The following is a 25703-nucleotide window of genomic DNA, read 5'->3' on the forward strand; positions in this document are numbered from 1 at the left end:
AAATGAATGGAAATGAGGGGCATCACCTTTGATAAGAGGGTCGTAATGTGACTAAAGTAGTTCATCCTTCAGTTGGTGCTCAGTGGGCTGGTGATGTGCTGCAGTGCATAATTATAATCCTCACCTTTTTAACAGTGTTAATGAAGTCATGCTAAATTGGCCGCTGAAACAAAACTTGACCCAGGGGAATAAATTGCTTTGAAAATACTCAGCTAAGATTCACTCATAAATGTTGTGTAATTGCTCAGTTTTTTTTTTACTTTGTCCTCCAGGAAAACACACACTCATATGCACACTGTGCTCTGCTCACTTCTTCTTATCAGTCTCTCTGGGTCTATGTAGGTCAGTGCTGTCAGCAGCTCATCTGGGTTAACACTGCCTCGGCTGAGGCCTGGTGTCTTACTGAATGAGCCCGTCGGACCCAGGCTGAGGGGCCCGTGGCATCAGGGGACCCCTGGGCCACAGCCTCTGCATGGAGTGACTCAAAAAAAAAGGTTTCTATGTAATTTATTTTTTTATTATTATTTTTTTATTTTTTTGACCTTTTTATATGGAGTAGTGAGACTGCCGAAATACAAAAATAAATCTGTAAAAGAATAAATAAAAGTGGAAATATAATAATAAAAATAATAATAGAAAAATAAATAAAAAATAAATAATGTAGCAATATAAAGAAATATTAATCAAAAAACTAATCCATTAAAGAAAATGCTAATTAAAGTAGAAATATAAAGACAAATAAATAAAATAATTAAAAAAAGAAGAAATGTCCTTTTCCTTTGCTTTTAAAACATTATAATGTCACTTTAAAAGCAAAACAAATATGTGCAGAAAAATGTGCGCAGTATTAATGTTGTGCGCAGGCGCAGAAGGAATCCCGATCGAGGACGAAGGATAAACGTGTCGGGTGTTGTGAGCATTGGAATCTCTGTATGGGGGCATTAATTGTAGCAAAACTATTTGTCAGTGTGTATGGAGAGTTGTCTGTATCTGTGTGTCTGAAGTGAGATTTGTCAATGTGTAAAAGAATTTGTTATTACAAACCAGAATCTGCAAAAGTCGTCTCAAAATGTATCTGTAATTAGGTTTTCAAATGTGTAAAAAAAATCTGTTAATCTGTATTAAAATTTGTACATGGAATAAGATTTGTCAATGCGTACAAAGATATTCATCGCTGAAAAGTCTATGTATTCGGCTACACAAGACCTGCAGTAAAGGGCCTTTGGGCTGGATTCCAACCCATGACCACTACGTCAGGGTTTATGGGTCGCCCGCTCAACCAGTCGAACTACCAGAAATAATTATTGAACATTAAAAAACTATAAACTAGACAGCATAGTGTTGTCAGAAGGTGGCAGTGTAGGCTATGTGACACAAGGCTTTAATATTGAGAGTAGAAGAAATCAGAAACTAAACTTGTTTGCCAACTACTAAGAACCTCGAAGAGGAAGAAACAAAACTGTCATCTCTGGGAGAAAAATCTTCAGTGGTTTTCAATCTGGGAAGTTGTAATTATTCTTACTTACCAGCTGGTATCGGCCATGTTTCATGCTGTCTGGACACGGAGACAACGTAAGTAGCCGAAATAGCTGATCATGTAATGTGAGCAAAATGTTTGCCAAATCAGAAGGGATTCGGTAAAGGTGTTTCCATTTTCCATGACGAACAGTGAAGTCAAAAACCACCAAAACTTAGCGTAAAAATGCTTCTTTCAAGTTGAGGAACTACTTCAACAATACAATACAGAAATGCATTTTGAGACGATATATGCTTTGCTTCTGTTGTATCTGGAGATTTCCTCTTTTCCTGTTACTGCTCTTAAGGAATACTGTCTTCTAATAATATCATATTTTTCTCATTCAGGCTGGATTATGATTTTCTCATAAAGATCAAGTTCGGCCATTAGTCAGTTTGAAAATCCCAAATAAAATAAAAGAATCAGAGTCCATCTGGGTGAGGTTCATCCACTAACATTCTGCAGTGACCACAATTTAATTTGGCCTCACATTCATGGTCGTTTACCTTATAGTATAAGTGCAGTTCTGTATCAAGAAAGCAGATAAAATCACTGTCGGTGTGAAAGTTTGTCAAATCTCTGTTTTGGCATCAAACAAGCCCCAAACAAGACTTCCATTATTGTATTTATAGGCACATCAGGACCTGAGGCATTGTGTCCCCATCCACTACAGGAATATTTACAGTCTCTACCAAGCTCCCAGAACCAGCACCAGATTGGGCAGCAATTTGGCATAACAGCCAAACCGTGTTACTACAACTCCTGTGTTAATCATATTACTGGTGACATGAATAATATTGTAGAGTCTCAACCTTAATATTTAATCAATTGACTGAAGTGTAGGTGCAATTTCAGTCGACCAGCATTTAGTTCACTACAGCCCTTTGGTACTGTTCCAAAATTGTCATTACCGATTGCTAGAAAGGCTGCTCATATCAGTGCTCTTTGCTGATGATCTGCTTCTTGGCTTTGGAACTAACACTACCTGCAGCTGTGTAGTTACCCAGTTCATGCTTTCATGGCTCAAACTTTTTTTTTTTTAATTGGTTTTGGAGAAGACAAAAAGACATCCTTACCTTTCAAACTGTCACTGTCCGGATTCATGCTATAGTGCTTCATGCACAATGTTCCTGCACAATGAGAAATATAATTCTCAACAGGCGTTCTGTTCTTATTTACGTTTGCTAAACTCCAATTTGCTGTTAAAGAGATGGATTTGTGTGTGGCAGCTGGCCTAAAAGGTGAACAACACCGAACGAGACAAGTTTCACACAACAGATGGACAGAAATGGCTTTATTTACCACATTATCTACCGCTGGCTGCCGTGATCAGCACACATGTAAGGAGCTACTGAAGCCAAAAAGGTTTTTATACAGAATGTTCTTTGGTAGTGCCAGTTGGAGAGATTTTGATTTCACAGCTGTTAGATAACAGAACAGGCCCTGAAACGGGAGTCTCGTGTAAAACATGAGACTCGACAGGTTGAGGAGCAATGTTCCCTGTAATTTTTCCTGAGTCTGAGCAAACACACAAACTCCCTGAGCGTCCCTTGGACCACTGTGAGCAACATCAGACGTGTGCACTGTGGTCACACCAGCATCACATCCATTCAAGTTACATGGTTCATTAAAAGAATCACATTACAGCATTTACATTTCTGTTAAAACACTTTGTCAACAGGAGCCAGTTGAAGGCTGCAGTGATTTTAGTGACACTACAATGTATAAGAGTGAAGTTATTGAATATTTGTCTCTCTTTACTGTTGCAGCGGTTTTGCAAATTGCAGACGGACCCTGTTCACTCCATAGACACCAATGTTATTCCTGTAGCTTGAAAGACAGCTACTTTTGATAAAACTGGGCTTGTAGCACATTGTCTGCCTTGCAACAATGGGAAAGAGGCACCGTTTATGTTTTGACAACCTATATCTAATGAGTTATTGATGCTGGAAGTCCGAATCTGTGAATATCTTTCCAACTTTACTGAACTTGGGGCCACTACCACCTAAGGAGTGATATATTTAATTTTGAAAAAGCATTTAGCCATACTTAAAGCTTTAAGTGCTTTATTAACACGGAACTAAAAATTTTGTATTGTTTTATTATCACAGGTTCTGTCTGAAAAGAGGTGGCATCATTTTAAACAGTGAAATCAAACTAATAAAATGTAATGACCAACCAGTGAGCAATACTGGATTCTGCAAAAACATAAACAACTTTTTAAAAATCTAAATCTTATCTTAACACAGTTAATGTATTAACTTATTTTTGTGTGTATGCATGTATTTATTGATTTATTTAGTACTGTTAACATATCAGAGTTCTGAGTGAATTTTTCTTAAGATAGGCAAAGGCCACTTATTGATTACATATAGGCTCTGAAATGTTTATTAAAAACTAAAAAGCATTTAAAAAAAAAAAAACAAACAACTTAGGCATTTATTGAGTCACTAAAATACTGTAGAGTACAGACCACATCAGCATGATTATAAGCATCCTCTGGTAAATTAACAACCAGATACTGATGTCTCTCACCATATGGACTTCAGGAGATGACTGAGGGATGATAAACTGTGACCTACTGGTTGGGTTCTCTCTGTTCTCATGTTTCTTACATGTTTGTCTGACAGCCAGGTCCTAATGTTTTTTGAGCAACACATCATACTATGATGTTTTTACAATGAGGGTTCTACTATGAAGTCAGTTTGACATGTTCAGGTGTTGTTTGTGTGAAAACTCAGAGATTTCAGGGATCAGAAGGTGGTTTTCAACTTTCTTTGTTAACTTTCTGCTTCAACTTTAAATTAAATTTCCTTCACTAACCCAGCCCTCTGGACTTCCAGGAAGCTGTGTTCCTATTGGCTGTCCAGGTGGCTGCTTGGTGTTATCAGGAACACCTGAGCAGCTCAGTGTCTTCCTGCTTTATTTAGCTGCAGACAAACATTTCCTCTGCTTCACCAGTGAACCGGGTTTGGCTCCATTGCTTTAGTTTGTTCTTTAGGCGTTGGCTTACAGCTTCCAGCAGTAAAATCGTCTTTAATGTGTTTCTTGGTGTGTTTTAGGGCTTTGTACTGGATAGTTGTCTTGGTAAATGAGGTTCTTTAGCCACAGTTAGTACACGGTGCTAATGTGTGCAGTGATTAGTGGATTTGGTACAGCTGAGTTGTGTCTTTATCTTGGCTGTAGTGAGTCTTTAGAGGTTTTTGGTCAGACACATTCTGTATTCTTGTTTGAGAACCAATGTTGATTGTCCAGAAGGTAAGAGTTCCTGTCCTGATTCTCTGTTCTCAGAGGTTCTCTGGTAGGCTGCAGGAGACTTTAGTGTTTGGGTTGTGCTAGTTTGGTTTTTGTACAGTTTCATTTGGACGACTATCTTGAGGCCCCTCCATGTGGTTTAGTGAGGTTTTTTGGAACAGTTCTACAAAGCAACCTGCAGCAGAAGAGACTTTGAGAGTTTTTAGGAAGTTCTGGAGACCAGACTTTAGAGCAGCAGAAACATTTGTCAGCAGTTTGAGCAGGAGAAGGTGAGCTTCAGAGTAGAAATGAGACGGAAACCTTCTTGACCCGTGTTGTGAGGTCCTGTACCAAGAGTTTGAGCAGGTTGTGAAGAGTCTGTAGTTCTTTGGTCTGAAAGCACGAGAAGAGTCGACTCATTAAAGGAGAAGACAGGAGATATTGTTGGTTCTTCTGTCACTCTCCAGTTTCCTTAGACTGAATATCAAGTTTATATTTTAAATGATTTACCATGTGAGCCCAAGAAGACTTCAATAAACTCCCTCCATCCCCTGGACACAACAGATTTTATTACCATGTCAAATCTTTTTTTTGGAAATGTTTTTGAGTTTTAATCACAGTTTTAGCATAGTTTTTTCTCTTTGCTTGTTTAGTTTTGTCACCTGTGTAAAAGGTGCTAAACAAATAAAGTTGAATTGATAAACTGAATAATTGACTAACTCATGATTGTGACAACAGAAGTATTTTCATTGTGATTTAAGGGTTTATTTCATTTTTAAGGTTGGGGTTAAAATCTTGACAGAAAAAGAAGATTGAAAATATAAACTACATAACAAAAAGCAACTAAATCAAAGGAAAAAAATTAATACAATAAAACTTTTAAAAAGTTCTTAGTTTTAAGAAATTTAAGATGTAATTTTCGAATTAAACATTTAATTTTTTAATTAAATGTTTTGTCTTTTTAAAGGTGTAATAATCTAATTAAATGTTTTGCATTTTTTACAATGTTTAATATTCTTGTTGAATTGTATTTTTTAAATGTTTAATTATGGAAAATATTTCATCTGTAATTTTTAATATTTGTATTTTAAAAATTTTGTTTAATTTCATAATGACATGTATCTTGTTGAATTATCTAATTCAATATTTTGTCTGTTTAATATAATTTAATTGTATTTAATGTTTAACTCTATTAATTTTATTTAATTTTTTAATTAAATGTTTAATTAGAAAATTACATCTTAAAGACAATAAAACTTCAAATAGGAATTAAACAGAAAATACAATGAAGCATTTAAAAAGAAAATGAAACATTAAAAGGTGGTAAAACATTTAAAAAGAAAAACCTTAACAAAGATTTAACCAAAAAATTAAACATTGGGAAAGAAAAAGGAATTTTTCAAAAAAGCCAATAAAACATTTGAAAAAACAACAATTAAACATTAAAAAGACAAAACATTTCAAAATCAATTCAGACATTAGCAAAGAATAAAAGGTGAGAAAAGAGCAAAACTAAACATTTAAGAAAAATCTAACTAAAGACAAAACATTTGAAAAGACACCAATTAAACTTTAGAAGATCAAATTAAACAGAAGAGACAATAAAAGGATGAAAAGGAGCAAAAACAGATAAAGATATTAAAGCATTTTCTAGTCTGAAATGAAAACATCAAGTTGTTTCTTCAAACATTTCCTCTTTCTATGTTCTTGGTTTGACTGTGGACAGATTTACTAAGAACTCATTTAAGAAAACTGCTTTCCAGATAAAGTCTACTAGTAGTTGAAGGCATTTATCAAACTAATGTTACCTTCTGATCTCCACAAACTTTACTGTTCAGTGAAGAGAATCAAAGTTTGTTCAGGATTTCTAAAAAACCCACAGGTGAAGGTCTGAGAAGAACTCAGATTGATGGTCTAAATGTGAAATCAAGACTCATGGTCACAAGTTTTAAGGCTTCTGTTAACCAGAAAGTTCAAACTAACAGAGAACTACTCAAGAAGTTTTAGGTTTTCAGTCCTCAGACTGTCTGAAGGTTCAAACTAACAGAGAACTACTCAGGAACTTAGAAGATATCAGTCCTTGGACTGTCTGAAAGTTAAATCTAACAGAGAACTACTGTGGGACTTAGAAAATTTCAGCCCTCAGACTGTGTGAAAGCTCAGGTCCTGAGGACTCGGGAGGTGTGGAGGCTTTGGAAAGTCTTGGAACTGAGGGTTCCACCCTCCAGCTCAAAGGCTGAAGTCCAACCTCCTGAGAAAAACGAGTCGAGACTCGAGTTAAAAAAAAAAACTCGAAAATGACAAAAAATAGATGATAAATGCGCAAAAAAAAGAAAATTTAGTATCTGAGCGAGTAGCTCAGGGGGATAAGAGGAAGACTACAGAGTGGAGGGTCGCAGGTTCAAGACCCACCACCGGCATCTTTCTTTGTTTGTCTTTGTCAGGATTTTGATAAAACTTAAGAAGGGTCTGGTCTTGAACCAGCGACCTGCAGCTCCATAGGCAAATCCTTAACTCACTGAGCTACAGATCAGACAAAAAGGAATAATTTCGTCGTCCCTTTGACATCGTAATTCCTGAAGTGACCACATGGGTGGAGCTAAGGCGGAGTCTGGGTGGAGCCGGGGCGGAGAGTAGGCGGGGAGGTGGGTGGCGGCCTCCCCCCTCTACTCCCCCACCTCCCCCCACCACCCACCACACCTTCCCCCGCCCGACGAGTTCTTCGAGTCTCCACGAGTTCTTCGAGTCTCGACAGGTTTTCCCGAGTTTCTGGAGTTTCCACCAGGTCGGAGGCAGAACAAGTTGTCATGAAGAGGTGTTGAAGTCAGCCAGGATGGACTGACTTTTTACAGCGACTAGAAGGAAGACAACTAGAAGAGCAGGTCTTTAACCACCATCCATAAAATCCATGGAGTCGCTCCAGAGAAATGAAGGGAGGTCAACTTTTATCAACCTCCATCCAGATGTTCAACTTGATATCTTTACTTTGAGATTTTTAGCATCACAAACCTTTAGTATCACACTTTATTATCATTTATTAGGACTTTAATGGAATCCACCAGCAGATTTACTTTTTGTTGACAAACTTTATTCTTGTCGTTGTGGGACTGCAGTATTTAAAACTATTCCTTCTATTTGACCTCATGTTTATTAGTTTTAGTTTAGAAAGTTATTTTAGTTGCCCATTAGTCTCTTAAAAACCAAATAATAAATTGGATTAGTCAAGAAATTTTAATTTCTTACTTTGTCATATTTTAGATATGACAAAACATATAAAAATAAAGTGTCTTGAGACAATTTGACCTGTAATTGGCGTTATATAAATAAAATTGAATTAAAATTGTATATATCTTGTAATGGAGTAATTCAGCCATATATGTTGGAAAACACATTTTCTTTGTCCATTAATCTGTTGTTTTCTCCAGTAATTCTTTTATTGTTTTGGTTTATAAAATGTCAAACCCAAATATATTAAGTTTACTGTCATAAAAACCAAAAAGATTTACATTCATGATGCAGGAATCAGGCAGTTTTTCACTTTTATCTTAATTTAGTCAGAAAGATAGTTGATAATGTGTGAATTGTTGCAGCTTGTGAGCCGTAAAAGGTTTTAATCTTTGGGGCCGAGTGTCAAAAAACATTTAGAAACCAACATCAACAAAACACTCAACAAAGATTTGAACATCATTTGCATGACAATGTCAAATTAAAGGACATTTATTTCCAACGTAAATGTGTGATATTCATCCTCTGGAGCTTTCTCTTCACATCGTCTCCCACCTGGACTGGTTTGGTCGGGAGCATGTGCAACAAACATTTGAAAAACTGCACTTTAACATCAATGAATGACACTGAAGTTTAATCTCTACATAAATGAGACCGAGTCTGGATGTGCTGCTCTTTCATTAACTCCTAAATTTAGGGAAAGTTAAAACAAAAGAAGACAGTTCAGGTAAGACTTGAGAATGAGCTTATTCTGAACCAACATCTCAGACTTTCTGAGCTTCAGCAAATCTAGCAAGATATTTTAACAACAAGCAACTCAAGAGATCCGAAGTTGGAGAGAGTTAGCTTTAGCTGAGCCAAAGAACATGTGGGACGCTAACCTAGCAAACATTTCAGACTTTTCTCTGTAAATTCTGAGAAATAATTTCCTATTTAATGACAGAGCTACACATCTTAACTCAGTCTCATTAAAACAGACTCGAATTCAGTGTCATCCATCCATATTAAAGTGCAGTTACCCAAAATGTTTGTTGCATGAGCTCCAACAAATCCTGTCCAGGTAGAAGGCCACTTTGACAAACAGGAAGTGGAAGATTACAAGCAGATTTATAGAAGGGGGAACCGGACTGTACTAAGTGTGGTCGAGTATAGAGGGGTGTTTTGTGGGTTTTAAGGCTGATAATGATTATTAGTGAAACATTTAGAGTATATTCATTTGGATATTCATTTGCAGTAAATGAAAGTATTTATAATCTTGGGAGTTAAACTTACAAGAACACAAACTTTAACAGAAAACTTTGTTGATACGTTTTTGTTTTGTTTACAGATGTTAAGTTAAAGGAGTTTTATTCATGACGTATAACCAATCAAATCACTCCAGAAGACAGAGCGACCACAGGTAGATCAAGGTTCAGAGCCAAAGTAGCGCCTTTTTAAAATTGATTTATTACCGTAAATCGGTAAAAAACAAAATACTGATAATCAGTAAACCAGTCAGCCCAGAATTACTACAATTCTACAATGTATGTCTCTTTCCTTTGACTTGTTATTTGTACAATATACGATGTATATGATGGCGTTTTTTCATCCCAAAGGCTCTACTATGATGTTTTCTAAGAGACATACGATGCTACTGTGGTTGTTCTGGCCCTGGACCACTGCACTCCTCCTCTGTTGTTTTCTGGATTGTACTCAGCTGCATGCCTTCGTCCATCCGGCCTCTGTTGACTCGTCCCGCCTGCCGTCTCTGGAGCTGAAGCTGGATTGGAACAGACCAAAGTACAGTCCAATCACGATGCCAGCTGCCTCTCAAAAGGCTCCTTCATCTGGCAGCACTTCTTCTGAAGGGAAGCTGAGCTGGCCTGGCAGAACTTTGGAGATGTGTTCCAGTGGTTGGTGGATGTGTGGGGAGATAGAGAGGGACCTTTGAATTGTTCAGAAAGGAAAACAGAGAACCCATTGATAGTTTTAGTTTAGGGTGCTACTGCAGTGTGTTTTTGGGTTTTAAGAGGTGAACAGGAAGAGTGTTTTTTTGTATTGATTATCTTTTACTTTGTTCCTGGTTGGAATGCCCATCAATGTCAACGTGAAGTTCACTTTTAGTTCTGTTTATTTATTTTTATTTTACTAACACCCATTTGCTTTTAACCCCCTCACATGTTGTGTTGTTGTAAACTTACTCTTTCAAATAAATACTCGTCTAACCCTCTGGAAACCAGCGTTTGGACTGTTTTTGTGTTGCTCCTCACCTACTGACAGCTGTGGACTAAAGGCTATACTTGCTATACGTTTTTAGAGTGACATGCTATACTATGATGTTTGTTGGGCGACACGCTATACTATAGGCTTTTTTAATTGACATATTACTGACGTTTTTTTTTGCTTTAGTTTTTTTTGTTTTTTTTAGCAACATATAAGAATTCGAACAGTTTTAAAAGTTACTATACTTTTACTTGTGCAATGAAATTATTATTCTATGGCATTTTTTAGATGACATATTATACTCTGATGTTTTCTTGAATTACATACTATTTTGAAAATATACTGCACTATGACATTTTTTGAACCACATATCATACATGACAATTTTAGGCAACATCCTATCATTTTGCGTTTTGAACCACATAATAATCTATGTTTTGTTTTTTCTTGCCAACATGCTGTACTATGAACTACAGGCCATACTATGTTATTCTTGAGTAAAGCATACTATACTTTGACATTTTCTGAACTACATTCTATACTATGGCGTTATACACAGAGTGCTTTGGTCACATGTTGATTTATAATCTAGATTTTTTTCTGTTTTGTTTTTTGACGGGATTATCACAGACCTGACTGTGAACACCGTCGACACCCACCTGAGGGAGACGCTGCCTAAGATCTCAAGGCTGCTTGGTCGTGGTCTTTCTGGCACGTACTCTTCCTGGCACGTACTCTTCCAAGATGAGCCGGGAAGTTTAACACTGATGGAATGACACCAGGTCTAAGCCGACAAACTTCCAATTCCTCCTCAACCCATAGTCTCTGGGAAACCTACATGGAGTAAGAAAAGTAGAAATTAAGTACAAAGAACCGAATTCACCAATATACTGGAGACCAGAGCTATTTGATAAGTATAACCTTGTTTAGTAACATTTCAATTATTTGAGAGCAGTCCTAAAGAACTGCCTGTAATCCCAATCATAAAATGGGTTTGGAGGAAGAACATAGATGGTAATCTGGATATACATGAGTTAGGCTTTATAACTACTGTACTATTACAAATGCTGATACTACTTCTACGACTCTGACAGCTGTTTATACTACTACTGCTGCTTGTACTTTTAGTATTACTACTACTGCTTGTACAACTATACTACAGCTACTATTAATCGTCTGGTATTTGGTTGTCAAGCTGCTAGCTCGCCTTAGCGTTTTGCCAGTGGCTAACTAGTTAGCTCTCATAGAATGGAAGCTCTCAACAAGATTTCATAATGAAAAAAGAGCCAAAAACTATTCTTACCTATGAAAAGTCATTCCAAGTTTCCTTGTCTCAATCGTACGACGCAGTGTGCAATTGTATGCAGCACAGTGAGCCGGCATACTTGTTTCCGTTTTCACGCCGTCTACATCAACGGAATGCACTGAAACTTTGCCCCCACTAGCTTAGCCTCGCTGTAGACGCAGCTCAAAGGGGCGTGTCCTATCTACTCATTCATATCTATGAGAACAACGGTGGCTGCACATAAGGACGCCTGACATTGATTAGCTGCGTAAATACCATTATATACAGTCTATGGTAAATACGTATGTGAATCGCATCATTGGCTGCAGCAGCCAGTCACCGGTCACTCACTGACTCACATTGAAAAATAGCACAGAATGAATTGCTACGTGTTTATTTTATTTACAATTTAGGTTGGATTTTTTTTTTGTGCGCAGCGCAGATTTTGTGTGCGCGGAATCCGTGTCAGCAGTGCGCACGCGCGCTTCTTAGAGGGAACAGTGTTGAGGAGGTATCATCTGTCACACTGTGTGCTGGGGTTACATTGATTACAGGAGCTGTGTCGTGTTGTTAGGCATAGGTAATCAAGCGACACATTTGTAGAGCTTCAGAACACTTTATATGCGTCTGGTTCAAAGCCATTCACATTACAACACAAGCTCCGGCACATAACGGGCACTTCCTGTTGGGCCTTTCACAATAAAACAGCTAACACCACATCCCCCTTTCTTGAAAACAATGCAGACTAAAAATAAACATTTTACTGCATATCTGAAAAACACTTTTTTTTTTCTCTGTCTATCTCCGAGCTTTTCTCTTTTAGTTAACCTTTCTTTTGTTACAAGTCCAGTCTTTGAGGTTTCACAACAACTCGGCCAAACCTTGTTTTGACAGCACCTGGTGTTGCTGTCTTTGGGGTCTGAGATGTAGTCTCAGAACTTTTGGGTGTGGGTAAGACGCCCTCTGGTGGTCTTACAGGTGTACTTGGCATTTGAATTTCTGATGTGCTTTCAGGCAATGGTTGGAGGTGATGCCTGTTTCTCCTGATGGCTCCTGAAGGGCTCTCCACTACATATGAACGTGGTGTGGAGTGAGATGAGATGACAGTCCCTTCACACTTTGTATCCGTGATCCACACTGGTTGTCCTGGTGAAAGTTGAGGAAGGTCTCTCACGCGATGTCTCCTGTTGAATGCTGTACTGTCCTTCATCCTCCTCTCTCTCTCTCGTCTCCACTGAAGTCTTGTTTGGCAGGCTGGGATTGAGCAATGAAGGAAGCTGCGGTATTGGCGTGCGAATTCTCCGTCCCATTAGTAACTGAGCTGGGCTATAGCCATTAGCCAATGGGGTCGCTCTGTATGCTAAAAGTGCGAGATATGGGTCTTTTGCTTTCTTCAAGTCTTTTCACAGTTTGGACATGACGCTCAGCCTCACCATTGCTCCGTGCAAACCTTGGACTGCTGGTTATGTGTGTGAATCCGTAGGTTGCGGCAAAATCTTTAAACTGCTGGCTTGAGAACTGAGGTCCATTGTCGCTGTAGAAAATCTCAGGAATGCCGTGTCTGGAAAATATTGACTTTAAGTGTACTATAACGTCCTCTGATCTTGTGGGAGTCAGTTTTGCCATCTCCACGAATCTTGAGTAGTAGTCCACAAGTAGAACATAGTTGCTGTTGTTCAATGTAAAAAGATCTGCTCCAACTTTTTGCCATGGCCTCTCTGGAAACTCACTGGGCATTAACGGCTCCACTGGGTTGGCACGTTCTTTAATGCATATAGTGCAGTTTTTCACAAGATCATTGATTTGTCCACTCAGACCAGGCCACCACACTGTTTGTCTAGCTCTCTCTCTGCATCTAGACATTCCCTGGTGTCCCTCATGCAATGCTACGAGGACAGAGTCGCGCATAGTGGCAGGGATAACTAGCCTGGTGTCTTTCAGTAGCAGTCCATCATGTACGGTTAGATTGTCTCTGTATGGCCAAATTACTTTGATAGGGCCTGTGAGTCGGCTGTAATCTGGCCAGCCTCTTTGACAAAATGACATGACTTCTGAACATATGCTATCTGTTTTTAGCTGCTCTTTCAGTTGTGTGATGTACATCGAGCTTGCAGGCAGACTTTTGATTATTTCATCCACATAAATGTTTGTGTCGGCCAGTAGTTCTGCTGTAGCCTGAGAATCCGACTCTTGACTGACCGGTGCGCGTGACAGTGTGTCCGCTGTGAAGAGTGCTTTGCCTGGAGTGTGTGAGATTGAGTAACTGTACCTCATGAGCCTGAGTCTGAACCGCTGGATCCTGGGTGGAAGCTCAGTCAGGGCTTGATGTCCTAGCAGGCTGACAAGTGGCTTGTGGTCAGTCTCTAATGAGAAGTGTCTCCCGATGAGAAAGTCTTTGAATCTTTCACATCCCCACGTTAGTCCAAGCGTCTCTTTCTCCACCTGTGCATACCTCTGCTCTGTCAAAGAGCGTGACGCATATGCTACCGGTCTCCACTGCTCACCCTCTTTTTGAAAAAGGACTGCTCCAAGTCCAAAGGATGAGGCATCTGCTGACAGTTTCAGTTCTTTGTTTGGGTCATAGAGTGTGAGAACAGGTGTTGGAGTCAGCTCACTTTTCAGCTGATCAAATGCTTTTTGTTGCGCACAACTCCAAACCCACTGATTCTTCTTCGACAGCAAGTCTCTTAGGGGCTTGTCCTTTTCAGCCAGTCTGGGAATGAATTTACCTAACTGGTTGACCATCCCTAAAAAGCTGCATACTTCACTAACGTTTGACGGCTCTTTCATTTCTTTGACAGCTCTGATTTTGTCCGGGTCAGGTTGGACTCCCTCCGCAGACAAAACGTGTCTGAGGAACTTTACCTCTTGCTTGCTCAGTTCACATTTTTCCATGTTTAATCCGGCCTCTTGTAGTTTGTTTAGCACAGTGTGAAGTCTCGTGTTGTGCTCTTGCTGGTCCTGTCCCCAAATGAGGATGTCATCCATATGACAAACCACGCCTGGCAACCCGTTTAGAATCACTGACATTTTCCGCTGAAAATGCTCTGGGGCTGAGGCTATTCCAAAAGGAAGTCTATTGAAGTGGTAGCGTCCGAAAGGAGTAATGAATGTTGTGTAGTGTGCTGACTCTGGTGACAATGGAACCTGCCAAAAGCCTCTGTTTGCATCCAACTTACTAAAGACTTTTGCCCCGAACAGGGATCCAAGTGTCTGTTCAACTGAGGGCAGGATGTACTTTTCTCTGCACACTGCTTCGTTGAGGTGAGTTAGGTCAACACAAATACGCACAGAGTCATTTTTGGTTGGCACTGGAACCATCCCTGAGCACCATTCAGTTGGCTCTTCAACTCTGCTGATTACTCCCATGGATTCCATTCTTTCCAGTTCCTTTTTCACTTTTCCTAGTAAAGGAATGGGGACCCGCCTTGGAGTGGCCAGGGAAAAAGGCACAGCATTAGGCTTCAACTTAATAGTGTAAGGTTGTTGCATTAAACCCAATCCCTGACACAACTTTGGGTAACTCTCATTTAGCATTTTCAAGTCTATGCTATCTGCTCTAGACACAAGATTTAGCTTGACACTAGCTGGTCTGCTTAACAGCGCAATGTGCAAATCTTTGATCACATACATATCCTCTTGTATTTCTTGTTCCCCTTTGCACAATGTTTCCTTGCTCATACCCAACACATTGAGTGGAGTACCACCTGGTCCAAACAATGGTCTATTTGGTTTACATAACCCTGTCTCATTTTGGTTTATACAGTAGTACATCTGGGCCGGGATAACAGAAACATCCGCTCCTGTGTCTATCTTAAATCTGACTTTGTGGTTTCTGATCATAAGGTCTGCATACCAAGGATCTGAACCTGCATCTACAGAACCTAAAAACATAGGAGTGACACATTTCTCAGTTTCAATCACATGCACTGACTTTACAGATTTACACACTTTACTGTAATGTCCTCTTTTTCCACATGAACGACAAGTCACGTCCTTTGCTGGGCACTGTCCTTTTCCATGCGCAGGGGTTTTTCCACATCTGTAGCAGGATTTCTCGTTTGTTGTTTTGGTCTTTGTTACTTGTTTGGGTTGACCTGGGGACTTGAATGCTGGCTTTTTCTTGAATTTCATCGTTACAGCATCAATTTCCACTTTATTTTCCCCTCTGATGTTGGTTTGTTGTCTTTTTATGACTTCTGACTGCCGGGCTTGATTTATTGCTTTCTCCAGCGTCAAATCCTTGTCCATTTGCAGTCTCTCAGCTAAGCTGGTGTCCCCGAGTCCTACGACGAGACGATCTCTTATCAGTTCATCGTGCAGAGCTCCATAGTTGCAGTTTACAGCCAAAGCATAAAGCGCGGTGACAAAGGAGTCAACAGTTTCATCAACTTGCTGCACTCTCTGGTTAAACCGGGCTCTCTCGTAGATTATGTTTTTCCTTGGCACACAGTATGCGTCTAAGGTGTCTCTTACTGCTTGGTACTGATGTCTCTGCACTTCTGATAAAGCTTGACCTCGAAGGATGTCATCCCCTTCATCCCCCATACAGTAGATGAGCGTGTTTACTTGGTTAGCCTCTGAGCTAAGATGCAAGTTGCTAGCTTGTCTGAATCGTTCAAATCTCCGTATCCACTTTTCCCATTGTTGTGGCTTAGCGAAATCAAACGGCTCGGGAGGCTGAATGGTGAATGTGGCGTTCGGGGGTGGATTGGAATTATCTCTGCTGTTTACCTGTTGCTGGGGCGAGCGAGGCCGCACCGCTTCCGCGCTAGCTCCCGCTTCTCCTTGCGACATCTTTCAGTCCCGAAAAGAAAAGTCACTTTTTCGCTCCGAGAACTGCTCCTTTTCTCACCCTGACGCTCTTACTGCCGCTCCACTTCTGACACCATGTCGTGTTGTTAGGCATAGGTAATCAAGCGACACATTTGTAGAGCTTCAGAACACTTTTTATATGCGTCTGGTTCAAAGCCATTCACGTTACAACACAAGCTCCGGCACATAACAACGGGCACATCCTGTTGGGCCTTTCACAATAAAACAGCTAACGCCACAATACTGGTACTACTTCAACGATCACATCACGTGTGTCCTGTTAGTATTGTACAGTTGGATTGGTTATGTTTATTCTATAGCTAATCAGTTTACGTTCTTATTTTTATCAGCAGAGGTAGTAATCTGACTAAACGCTTTTAGTGTATGCTGAATAACAAGACAAAATGCAGGAGAAAACCTGAATACTTTCATTTGTTGTCCAACAGAATGTCATTTAAAGGGTCTATTTTGAAAAAAACATCATCATCGTCATCTGTGAACAGCATAAGCCCCCCAAATATTAGTATTAGACCTTGATATCAGCGCTATTATTATGGGTTTTGAAGTGGTCTCCAGCTCTCACAACAGCATTTCCACCTACGTGTACATTTCAGTGGTCGTACTGCAGCAACAAGAAGCGCAAGCAGCTACAAGTCAGCACCACCAGGCCGTGAAATTACCTTAATTCTGTCCACTGTGCAGCCCACAACACACACACAGACACATCATCATGTTCCCGGCCACGGCTGAGCACACACACTTCACTATCTGACTTTGTTCCTTCACTCGGTTTTGGTGTGAGTGTGGTGGGAGGTTGATTGGGATTATGTTCGCTTTTCATTCCTTTATATGTGGATCGCTTTATATGTGGGCGCGCAGCCATGTTAGAAGTTTGTGGGAGTGTGTCTGGTAACGTCCTGGTGGGTGTGACTTTTTAAAACCCTGGCATCTTATCACTTTTATTTCTGCTGTATACAGTGTTTTACACAACCACCCACTCGGTGCAAGGGCAGCATTCCCCTGCTTTGTGTGAGCAAACAGTGATTCATGTAGTGTAGTTGCAGAGGCTGCCGTGCACCTACAGTGTCTCTGTCAACTTTAGTAAATGCATGCAGTTATACTGTGCATGAGAGGCATTAATCACACTGCAGAAAGAAGTCTTTGTGTTTGACAGATTTATTTGAAGCTAAGAAGGTCACATTGAATATTACTGTTCTCTTTACAGCCACCATATTGACAGGGTTCTTGAACAATAGGTTTAAGCTTTGAAAACTCTACACAACGAGAATGCCACAGCCATAATATTATGAAATCTTAAGTTTTCAGATACTGTGATTTCTCTGAATTCACTGGTAACTTGTCACCTAAACAGGTTACGATGCATGTATTTGGTATCATTGAAATCCCTGACCATCAAAATGTATGTGCAGACATCAATCTTTCTGTGTTTTAGTGTTTGGTTCATGAGATGTGATACAAAGTATGTAATGAGATTCTGGCAGAAAGTAAAATGGCTGCCATGGTTGCCATGAGATGCTTCTGATGGCTCCATTTGGGAAAATGTTTAGGGTCCCAGACTGTACCAAGTTTCTTTGATTTTGTGAAAAAGGCTTTTTCATATATTACCACGACTACTTAAAATTCTATTTTGTATTTAAATTTACAGTAAATCTCATTGAGTTTTGGTACAACATTTGTATTAATTCGGTCTAAATGGGATTATTCATTGCATTGGTGTTCTCAAACGTTGTGAATTTTTGGTACGAGGTGCTCACGATGCCCTCCATCAATCTGAGACTGGGCTACTGTTGTTGACTAAGTGGAGCCCCTGTTGGCAAAGGTTGCATGTAAGCTTTCCAGTCGAGTTGTAAGTCCAATTTAAAAGCACCTAACTCAATGTTTAGGCCCAGTTGTCTTTGATGATGACATCAGGTGAGAACTTTGTCCACTTGCAGCGTATGTTCCTAGACTGCAAGAAGGTGGTCCATGTTTTAACATAAATAGAATGGGTTTAAGACCGTTCACTCTTGTACATTACATTGTCAGGATTCTGAGTGCACTAATTGACAAATATCTATCTATCTATCTATCTATCTATCTATCTATCTATCTATCTATCTATCTATCTATCTATCTATCTATCTATCTATCTATCTATCTATCTATCTATCTATCTATCTATCAGGTAATTTATTTACGTACCTCATTTGCTACAAGCATTAGCCATTGCTTAGTCCTGTCTGTAATTTGAACAGTCCATACATTATTTCTGTGACTTCGTACATTAGTCTGTCGTAATAGAATTGCTCCTGTCAGATCCACCACTTGCTCATTATGTCTGGTTTCAAAAGATTTCCAAAACTTTGCGGTTTGACGTCCGTCCTCAAACCAGTTGGTGATGTCTTGCTGACTGCATTTGTCTTATATATATTTTGATTTTCTGTCTATGCTTCCAGCAGGACAACTGGGATCTACTCTGCCTGGCTCGCTAACTTCCACTTAACAGTGCAATAAATGTTGTTTTTCAGGCAACAAAATGCCATGTCCACATTAAGCTATTGGCGCAGTATACAAAAGTCTTTCAGGGGCGTATTTAGGTGATGTTTCGGTGGTCTTAAATCCCACCATGAATTGATTCAATCAGCCGACTGGCTGTATATACTAACCCTCAAGGCACCGTTAAACAAAAATGACCACATTCTCCATCCCATAGGATACCACTCTTGTCTTTTTTTGCAGACTTTAAAATCAATATTTGTCATCTTAAAGACATTCCTCACTTAACATTGGTGTTAAATAGAAAAAAATATTAGTCTGTTTTGATTCCAAGGGGGCATTTCTATCATAATCAATTGAAGGAAAACTAAAGTTGCTACAGACTGTAAACACTTCTTGTACATTTGTTGTGTGCCAGCCAACCCACCCAGCAGCAACAAAACCCTGAATAATATACCGAATGCTGACCGTTGCTTGTCCATCCCTGCAGTTTGTCTAATTCCAACACTGTCTTTCCCATTTTTTGTCATCTACCTTTACTAAGAATATAGAGCACAATGCGCCACTCATTCCCCTGTGATTCTGGATTTTTTTTGAGATAAAAATTCAAAAATATGACATATATAGCTATTATCCTGAATTTCTAACAACTAATTTAAAATGGTAACCAGTTGTGGCGTCTGCCACAAATGGTTACCATTGCTAGTTATTATAGCAAACAGGCTTCTGAGTGCCGTTTTAGGAGGACAGAGCAGATTGTTGCAGCCACGGATTAGAAACTGAGCTCAGGGCAGCTGATCTGACAGAGAAAGCCCTTCACTGTGGCCCCCTGCTAAAGCAACATCTAAAGCTTTTAACACGCACACCCACACACACACACACACACACACACACACACACACACACACACACACACACACACACACACACACACGCACACACACGCACACACGCACACACATGGCTTCCTGTGTGCAGTGGGAGGAAAGCATCTAACACCAGGCTGGAATGCTGAACTCTAGTGTGGAGAATTGACTGGAATGTTGTGTAGGCTGTGTGTGTCTGAGTCACATCGTCCAGGGATTGTGTGTCTGTCTGTGTGTAGTGGGGGAGGGGAGTCGTGGCTGTGATTGTGTGTCTGCTTTTCCGCCTGTAAAAGAACACTTGAACATATTGGGAAATATTTGCTTTCTTTATAAGAGCGAGGCGAGAGGACAGATATTAATCTCACGAGTGAGCAGACAGCGAGTTTAGCTCAAAGATTGGAAGCAGCAGGAAACAGATAAAAGTATGCTCCGAACAACAAAGTGTCTTGTTTGTTTCAAGGTAACACAAAGGTGACCGAGCCTTTAACCTACTGATGACATTATGTGAAAGTCCTTGTGTTTGTAGTATTACAAAATGGGTGTGTGCGACAACATCCTTGCTTAAAACCACAAGCCATGCACAGTTAGCAATGTGTGTTACATCACCCAGCAGTTATCTTTCTGACAAATAGGGCAGGCAGAGCTAACTGCAACAGACTTGCTCTTCAACTTAGCTGTTTGCAAAGCGACATACTGTTTTTTTTCTTTGTCTTGGAGGGCATCATTCCCTCTTTGCCTTCATGTGTGGTGACCTTGAATTGTTACAGAGGCGTGGCCCAGTCGGGAGTCTGCACACTAGTCAAGCGATGTCCTGTACTGCTCACTTCAAGCGGCAAATGTGGTGCATACACCTACCTGGATCCCTCGTTGTACAATCACAACATAAGGCCGTCATCTGTGGCAGTAACTTGTGGGCCTGGACCTTACTGTATCTCGTCATCACCCCTGTAGTAGAACACCTTTCAAAGCTGTTTTCATGGCAGCAAAAGTACCCACTCCAACACAGGTGCTTTTAAATAGCACTGGTAAACTGCTGTGCGGGTCTTGACGCTGATTAGTTCAACTCAAAAAGGACAAATTGCTGCCCTCTCAATGTCCTTATCCGGCAGCGGTCTTCTAATCTCTAATATGGCCAACAACAACTTAAAATTTGCCATGATTATTGTTCGAGCATGTAGGAAGCAGAATAATTTCCTCCGTGCTGATAAGACTGGAGTTACATCAAGTAGCCAGTATTTATTGTTGCTTTGATGCACTCTGAGTGAACAATGCGGTCATAACTGTTGGATTCGACACTCTGCTGGAAATCGAAAAGCTTTAGCAACAACTAAGGAGGCATTTTTTTGTAAATACTGGTGCCACCTTGGGCCTACTTCAAGTTTTTGCAATGGAAACTCGTCTATTTTCAGTATTGATGCCAAGAAACAATATAATGTGTAAACTGCTAAATACATTAAACATAGTTAATACACAGCAGAGCAGCCGGCAAGTATCATTTGCCAGTGTCATTTTTCTCTGTGGCATTGTTATCTTGTCAGAAATTAATGACACAAGCTTTAAGAGATCTAGTCTTTTTCTTTGCGAGTGTTTCCTCCTCCGTTTAGGAAGCATGTCCTTCTCTCGGTGCTCACCATCACTTGTTGCTACCTTTAGGAAAGGAGCACAAATTAATGCTTGAAGCTTCTCTAGAACACATTATTTCCAGTTGTTGAGTTATGCTAAGCTAATCTAAGATAATTATGTTCTAGTTTCAGCTACGTATTTATGCGTTCTTAAAGATCAGCATTTTTTTCATCTCCTTGCCAATCGCCAATGTCTAAGTAAATACTTACCATTGTTGGTACCGTGTAGCATTTCTTGCTATAAATGCCTTCACCAAAGTGAAATGCTGTAAAACTGTTGACAGGAACAGGTAAGATGCCACATGCGACCCTCATTCTCATGTCACTAGAGCCCCAATGGTTATAAGTTGTTCTTAATCATTAGTAAAGTCTCAGTTTATGCTCGTCCTGACTAAAACATAACACCATAATTTTCATAGTCAGTGTTTCCAAGTCCCCGAAGTTTAAGGATTTTAAAATGTCAGAAGTGTGGATGATAATTGTAAATGTAGCAGCTCCTTTTCTCCTTATTGTGTAGCTGCTCTCTGATTTGGTAGCAGTTGATCTTTGCTGTTCGTGCTAATTGGTATTGGCCTGTCATACCTAAGCCCGATCCTTTGTTTTACATCCGTTGTCACATGAAGGCAGCATTAACAATGAAAAAGTGAATTGTTCATGTTATAAACTGACAATACTGGATTTGTCCTTAGCTGATACTGCTATTTTAAGCCACAGATAAGTATGCTAGTGGGATATAAAAACACTATTCTTGTTAATTCCGGCTGAATTTAACGTGTGCTTTCTGGAAGCCATTAAGTATCACAGAAGACTATGTCATGGTGCCCCTTTACTAGCTAAACCCCAATAGTACTCTCTGCTCGCCAACATGAAATGCTAACCTCCACCGGATGTGACTGTATTAAACAGTAAGAGGCTGCATCTGGTGGTGCAACCAGGTTCTACAGTTAATCTACAATACTTGAAGTGTTTATTTTCTAGGAAATGGATCTGATAAACGCTGTCATCAAGCGCCTTGCCCCAGGCAGTTCTGCTTACTGAAGGTGGCCTACTAGCCAGCTGCCATTCCACAGATTTGATCGGATTTGATCATAATATTAAATGACTTGTTATGAATGAATTTATTTGATTAAAAATAATAATGTCAATGCATTGTCAGCATCAACATCATGTCCAGAAATCCCGGCAGCTCTGGACGTGCATTTAAGATTTTGTCTTTATATAAGAGCAGAGCACTGTGTACAGCTGCAAGCGTGTGCATGTAGGTTCTGTGTGACTGTGCGTGATTGATATGCATCTTGGCCACTTGTCAGTGATTCAGCCTGACTGGAAAGGCCCTCCATGCTGCTGCTCCCCTCCCCCACCGTGCATCTCTCTGTGTCCACCTATCTCTACCTACGCTCTCTGACCTGCATTCAGCATGCTCAGCCTCCAGCCTCATCAGTGCTCGCTCTCCCTCTCTCTCTCACTCATATGGCTGCTAGAATAAAGGCAGCACTGTATCCTACAAAACCAATGATGATGTCAGCTTGTTATTGACTCTCCCAGGTCTGAATGACTGAGCAGAGGATAGGGGGTGGGGTGGAATCTATCTATTGCAGTGAGGTGACCAGCCAGGCACAAATGAGCTGTAGTGTGTGTGGTGTGTGTGTGTGTGTGTGTGTGTGTGTGTGTGTGTGTGTGTGTGTGTGTGTGTGTGTGTGTGTGTGTGTGTGTGTGTGTGTGGTGTGGGGGATGGGTGGGATCCTGCAGTCCTCGTTTCCGCAGACATCATCTGTCCCAGTTGCTGCACACCTCTTACAGTTTACAATAAGCTCTCTCTCCCTCTCTCTCCACCCCTCCCCCATATCTATCCCTCCCTCCCTCCTCTTGTGCAGAGATGGATGAATCCATCTGAGTAGCGAGGCGGAGAGTCGGACATAATGGGTAGTAAAACAAGAGAAGAAAAACAGAGAGGACCAAAAAATAATAGGAAATTCTGCTCAGATGCCTCTTATGCAAAGTGACCTTGATATCAAGATCTCTCTGTTTAATGTTACTGAGAAATTTCTGTGGTGCTTTATCAGTTTCTATTTCTAAGTAAGTAGCTATAGACAGTGGCTGGTATAAGCAGCCCTCTTCACACCAAATTACGCTCCTATACAAATGATTGTAAAGGAAACATATTTTCTTCTGTTTTGTTGCATACTGTAAAATACCTTTTGAATCAACATATCTTTGCCATTTATTTTATTGCTTTACTGTTTGCTCTTCTTCAGCTAACCAAATGACGCCGCAAACAGTATCCTAGTTCATCCTGGCTCGATTTACCACATAATTGCTGGTGTGAAGTCATTAATCATCACAGAACGCTTTGTCATAATGCCTCTTTTGCTAGCTAAAACCCCCCACGGTACTCCATGCTTGCAACAGTTAATCAGTTAACTTAATCATCAACTATTTTGATCATCCATTAATTGGTTTGAGCCTTACATTTGAGTATTTTGTGGTTCCTTTCCTCTATGACAGTAAACTGAGTATTTTTGGGTTGCAGACAAGACATTAATCATCACGGATCAACATTTTTCACAATTTTTAGACATTATAGCCCAAACACCTAATTGTTTAACTGAGAAAATACATGACAGACTAAGCATAAATTTAACATCAACAACAACAAAAGAATAGTTAAAGCCCTATAAACAATCATATATTGGATGTGGTGGGAGTTGTCACTGTGGTAATCCAGAAAATAGCTTCACACATGTTGTGAAAGGGTTGTATTTTAACCCAGTGTGCTATTTTTTTTAAACCCTAACCACAACATTTAGGTGCCAAAACCTAACCAAACAACAAGTGAAAATAAAACTTAAGCTTTAGAATAACAACACAAACCTCGGTCTCCTGGGTGAAAGTCCTGTTGTTGACTTATTCTTCCATCCTCCCTTCCTATGTCCTTATATAGACTTTGGGGCTGTTTCAAACTGGAAGCCTTTCCTATTACATCACAGCCTTACTTCTCGAGGAAAAAATGTGTTTCTTTCAAAATGTGATTGAAATTGCAGTTTAGTTCAATAGGAACATCATTTTTTAAGAGACAGGGTACGGTGCACATCACACTTTACTAGAAATGCAACCTAATTTTACTAAGGGGACACGAGTTCTTTTGTATGCTTTGCTCATTTGTAAAATATGATGTAACCTTTACACAGTAAATTGACAGTTAACCAAATCCAATCATAATGGTGTATTTTAGAAAACATGAAGTTCTGCATATCCATTCTTGAATCTCACCTATGTGGTGTAATCGGTAAAGCCAGCATTATATTTTCCACATAAACAAGTCTGTAGAGAGTACATGTGCAGCCCAAAATTTGTGTTCATGCAGCAATTACCTTCATAAGGGCAATAGTATGCATGCTCCACAGTGGTGTGTATGTACAGAAGATGTAGATATGACGTACTGCACATGTAGGCAACAGAGTTCTCCAGGCGGACAAATACAGCCTAGAAAAGTAATAATAACATAGTAACAATTACACTTCAATGGTGTCCTTGTGTACATCCACAAGGGAGTATAATGAGGCTTAACACTAAACATAAAGTCTGCAGTGGTTTTGGTCAATTTCATTAATAACTGTGGTTGCATAACATAGTTTTATAGATAACTCAAAGTATTGCATTAGTTAATGGAAACTGCAGACCATTTTTGCAAAAAGGTTTTTCCACTTATTTGTGGTGATTTTTTTTGACTTTTTCAATAAAGAATTAATAGGAGATTGAAACATGTTTTTAAACAAAAAATGTTACTCACTTGACCATTGTCTTTGTCTCCAAACAGCTTCAAACATAATAACTTTCCAGATTGAAAACAATTCCTGGTGACATCTCTCCATTTTTCTCTTGTAGATGAACAACATCTTGCTTGTTTCTTGTTTATCAAGGTTTTTTAGTGGTTGGCAAACAACTGGTTTTGTTTCTGGCTCGTTCTACTGCAGTTAATGGGAACAAGTATTTCTAATTTTTTTTTTTTTAATGTTTGCGACATTTCAGAAGTCTGCTTCAACTTTACTTTGTATTTATATGGAAACATGGCTACTGTTGGCCTTGAAGACAGAATCTAGGCCTAAAGATGTCTACATGCCTGCAATAAAACAGCTCGACTGCCTTATATCAGTGTTTATATGAAACACTAAATTTTCTCTAGTCAATGACGCTACAAAGCTGTGAGCCAGTTTAATGAGATCTTTATGAAAATGAATGAAACAGCTGTGCGTGTGCAAGTAGTTTTAACTTGTGAATGGTATTTCCAAGTTAAGCTTTGGTGCTTAATTTAATTATGTAAATGTGCCGACAGTTTCACGTTATGCTCTTGTTTCTTAAAGTCACTGCTCTCCCTTGTGTTCCAGATCCGAGTATCATACAAACATTGCAGCTCAATCTGCAGCAGTCCTGCTGCATTAGAA

General features: G+C 39.7%; 1 protein-coding gene across 1 annotated transcript; it reads right to left on the minus strand.

Moving 5' to 3' along the window:
* Nucleotides 1-8451: 8451 nt before the first annotated feature.
* Nucleotides 8452-19659, minus strand: LOC129350037 (uncharacterized protein K02A2.6-like). The gene is made up of 3 exons (XM_055015245.1): nt 11481-19659; nt 10837-11011; nt 8452-9899 (listed from the first exon to the last, which is right to left on the minus strand). Exon 1 carries the CDS (start codon nt 16257-16259, stop codon nt 12798-12800), a length of 3462 nt encoding a protein of 1153 aa, XP_054871220.1. The 5' UTR covers nt 16260-19659; the 3' UTR covers nt 8452-9899; nt 10837-11011; nt 11481-12797.
* Between the last annotated feature and the right edge of the window lie 6044 nt (nt 19660-25703).

Source organism: Amphiprion ocellaris, chromosome 2 (assembly GCF_022539595.1).
Source record: "Amphiprion ocellaris isolate individual 3 ecotype Okinawa chromosome 2, ASM2253959v1, whole genome shotgun sequence".
Classification (NCBI taxonomy): Eukaryota; Metazoa; Chordata; class Actinopteri; family Pomacentridae; genus Amphiprion; species Amphiprion ocellaris.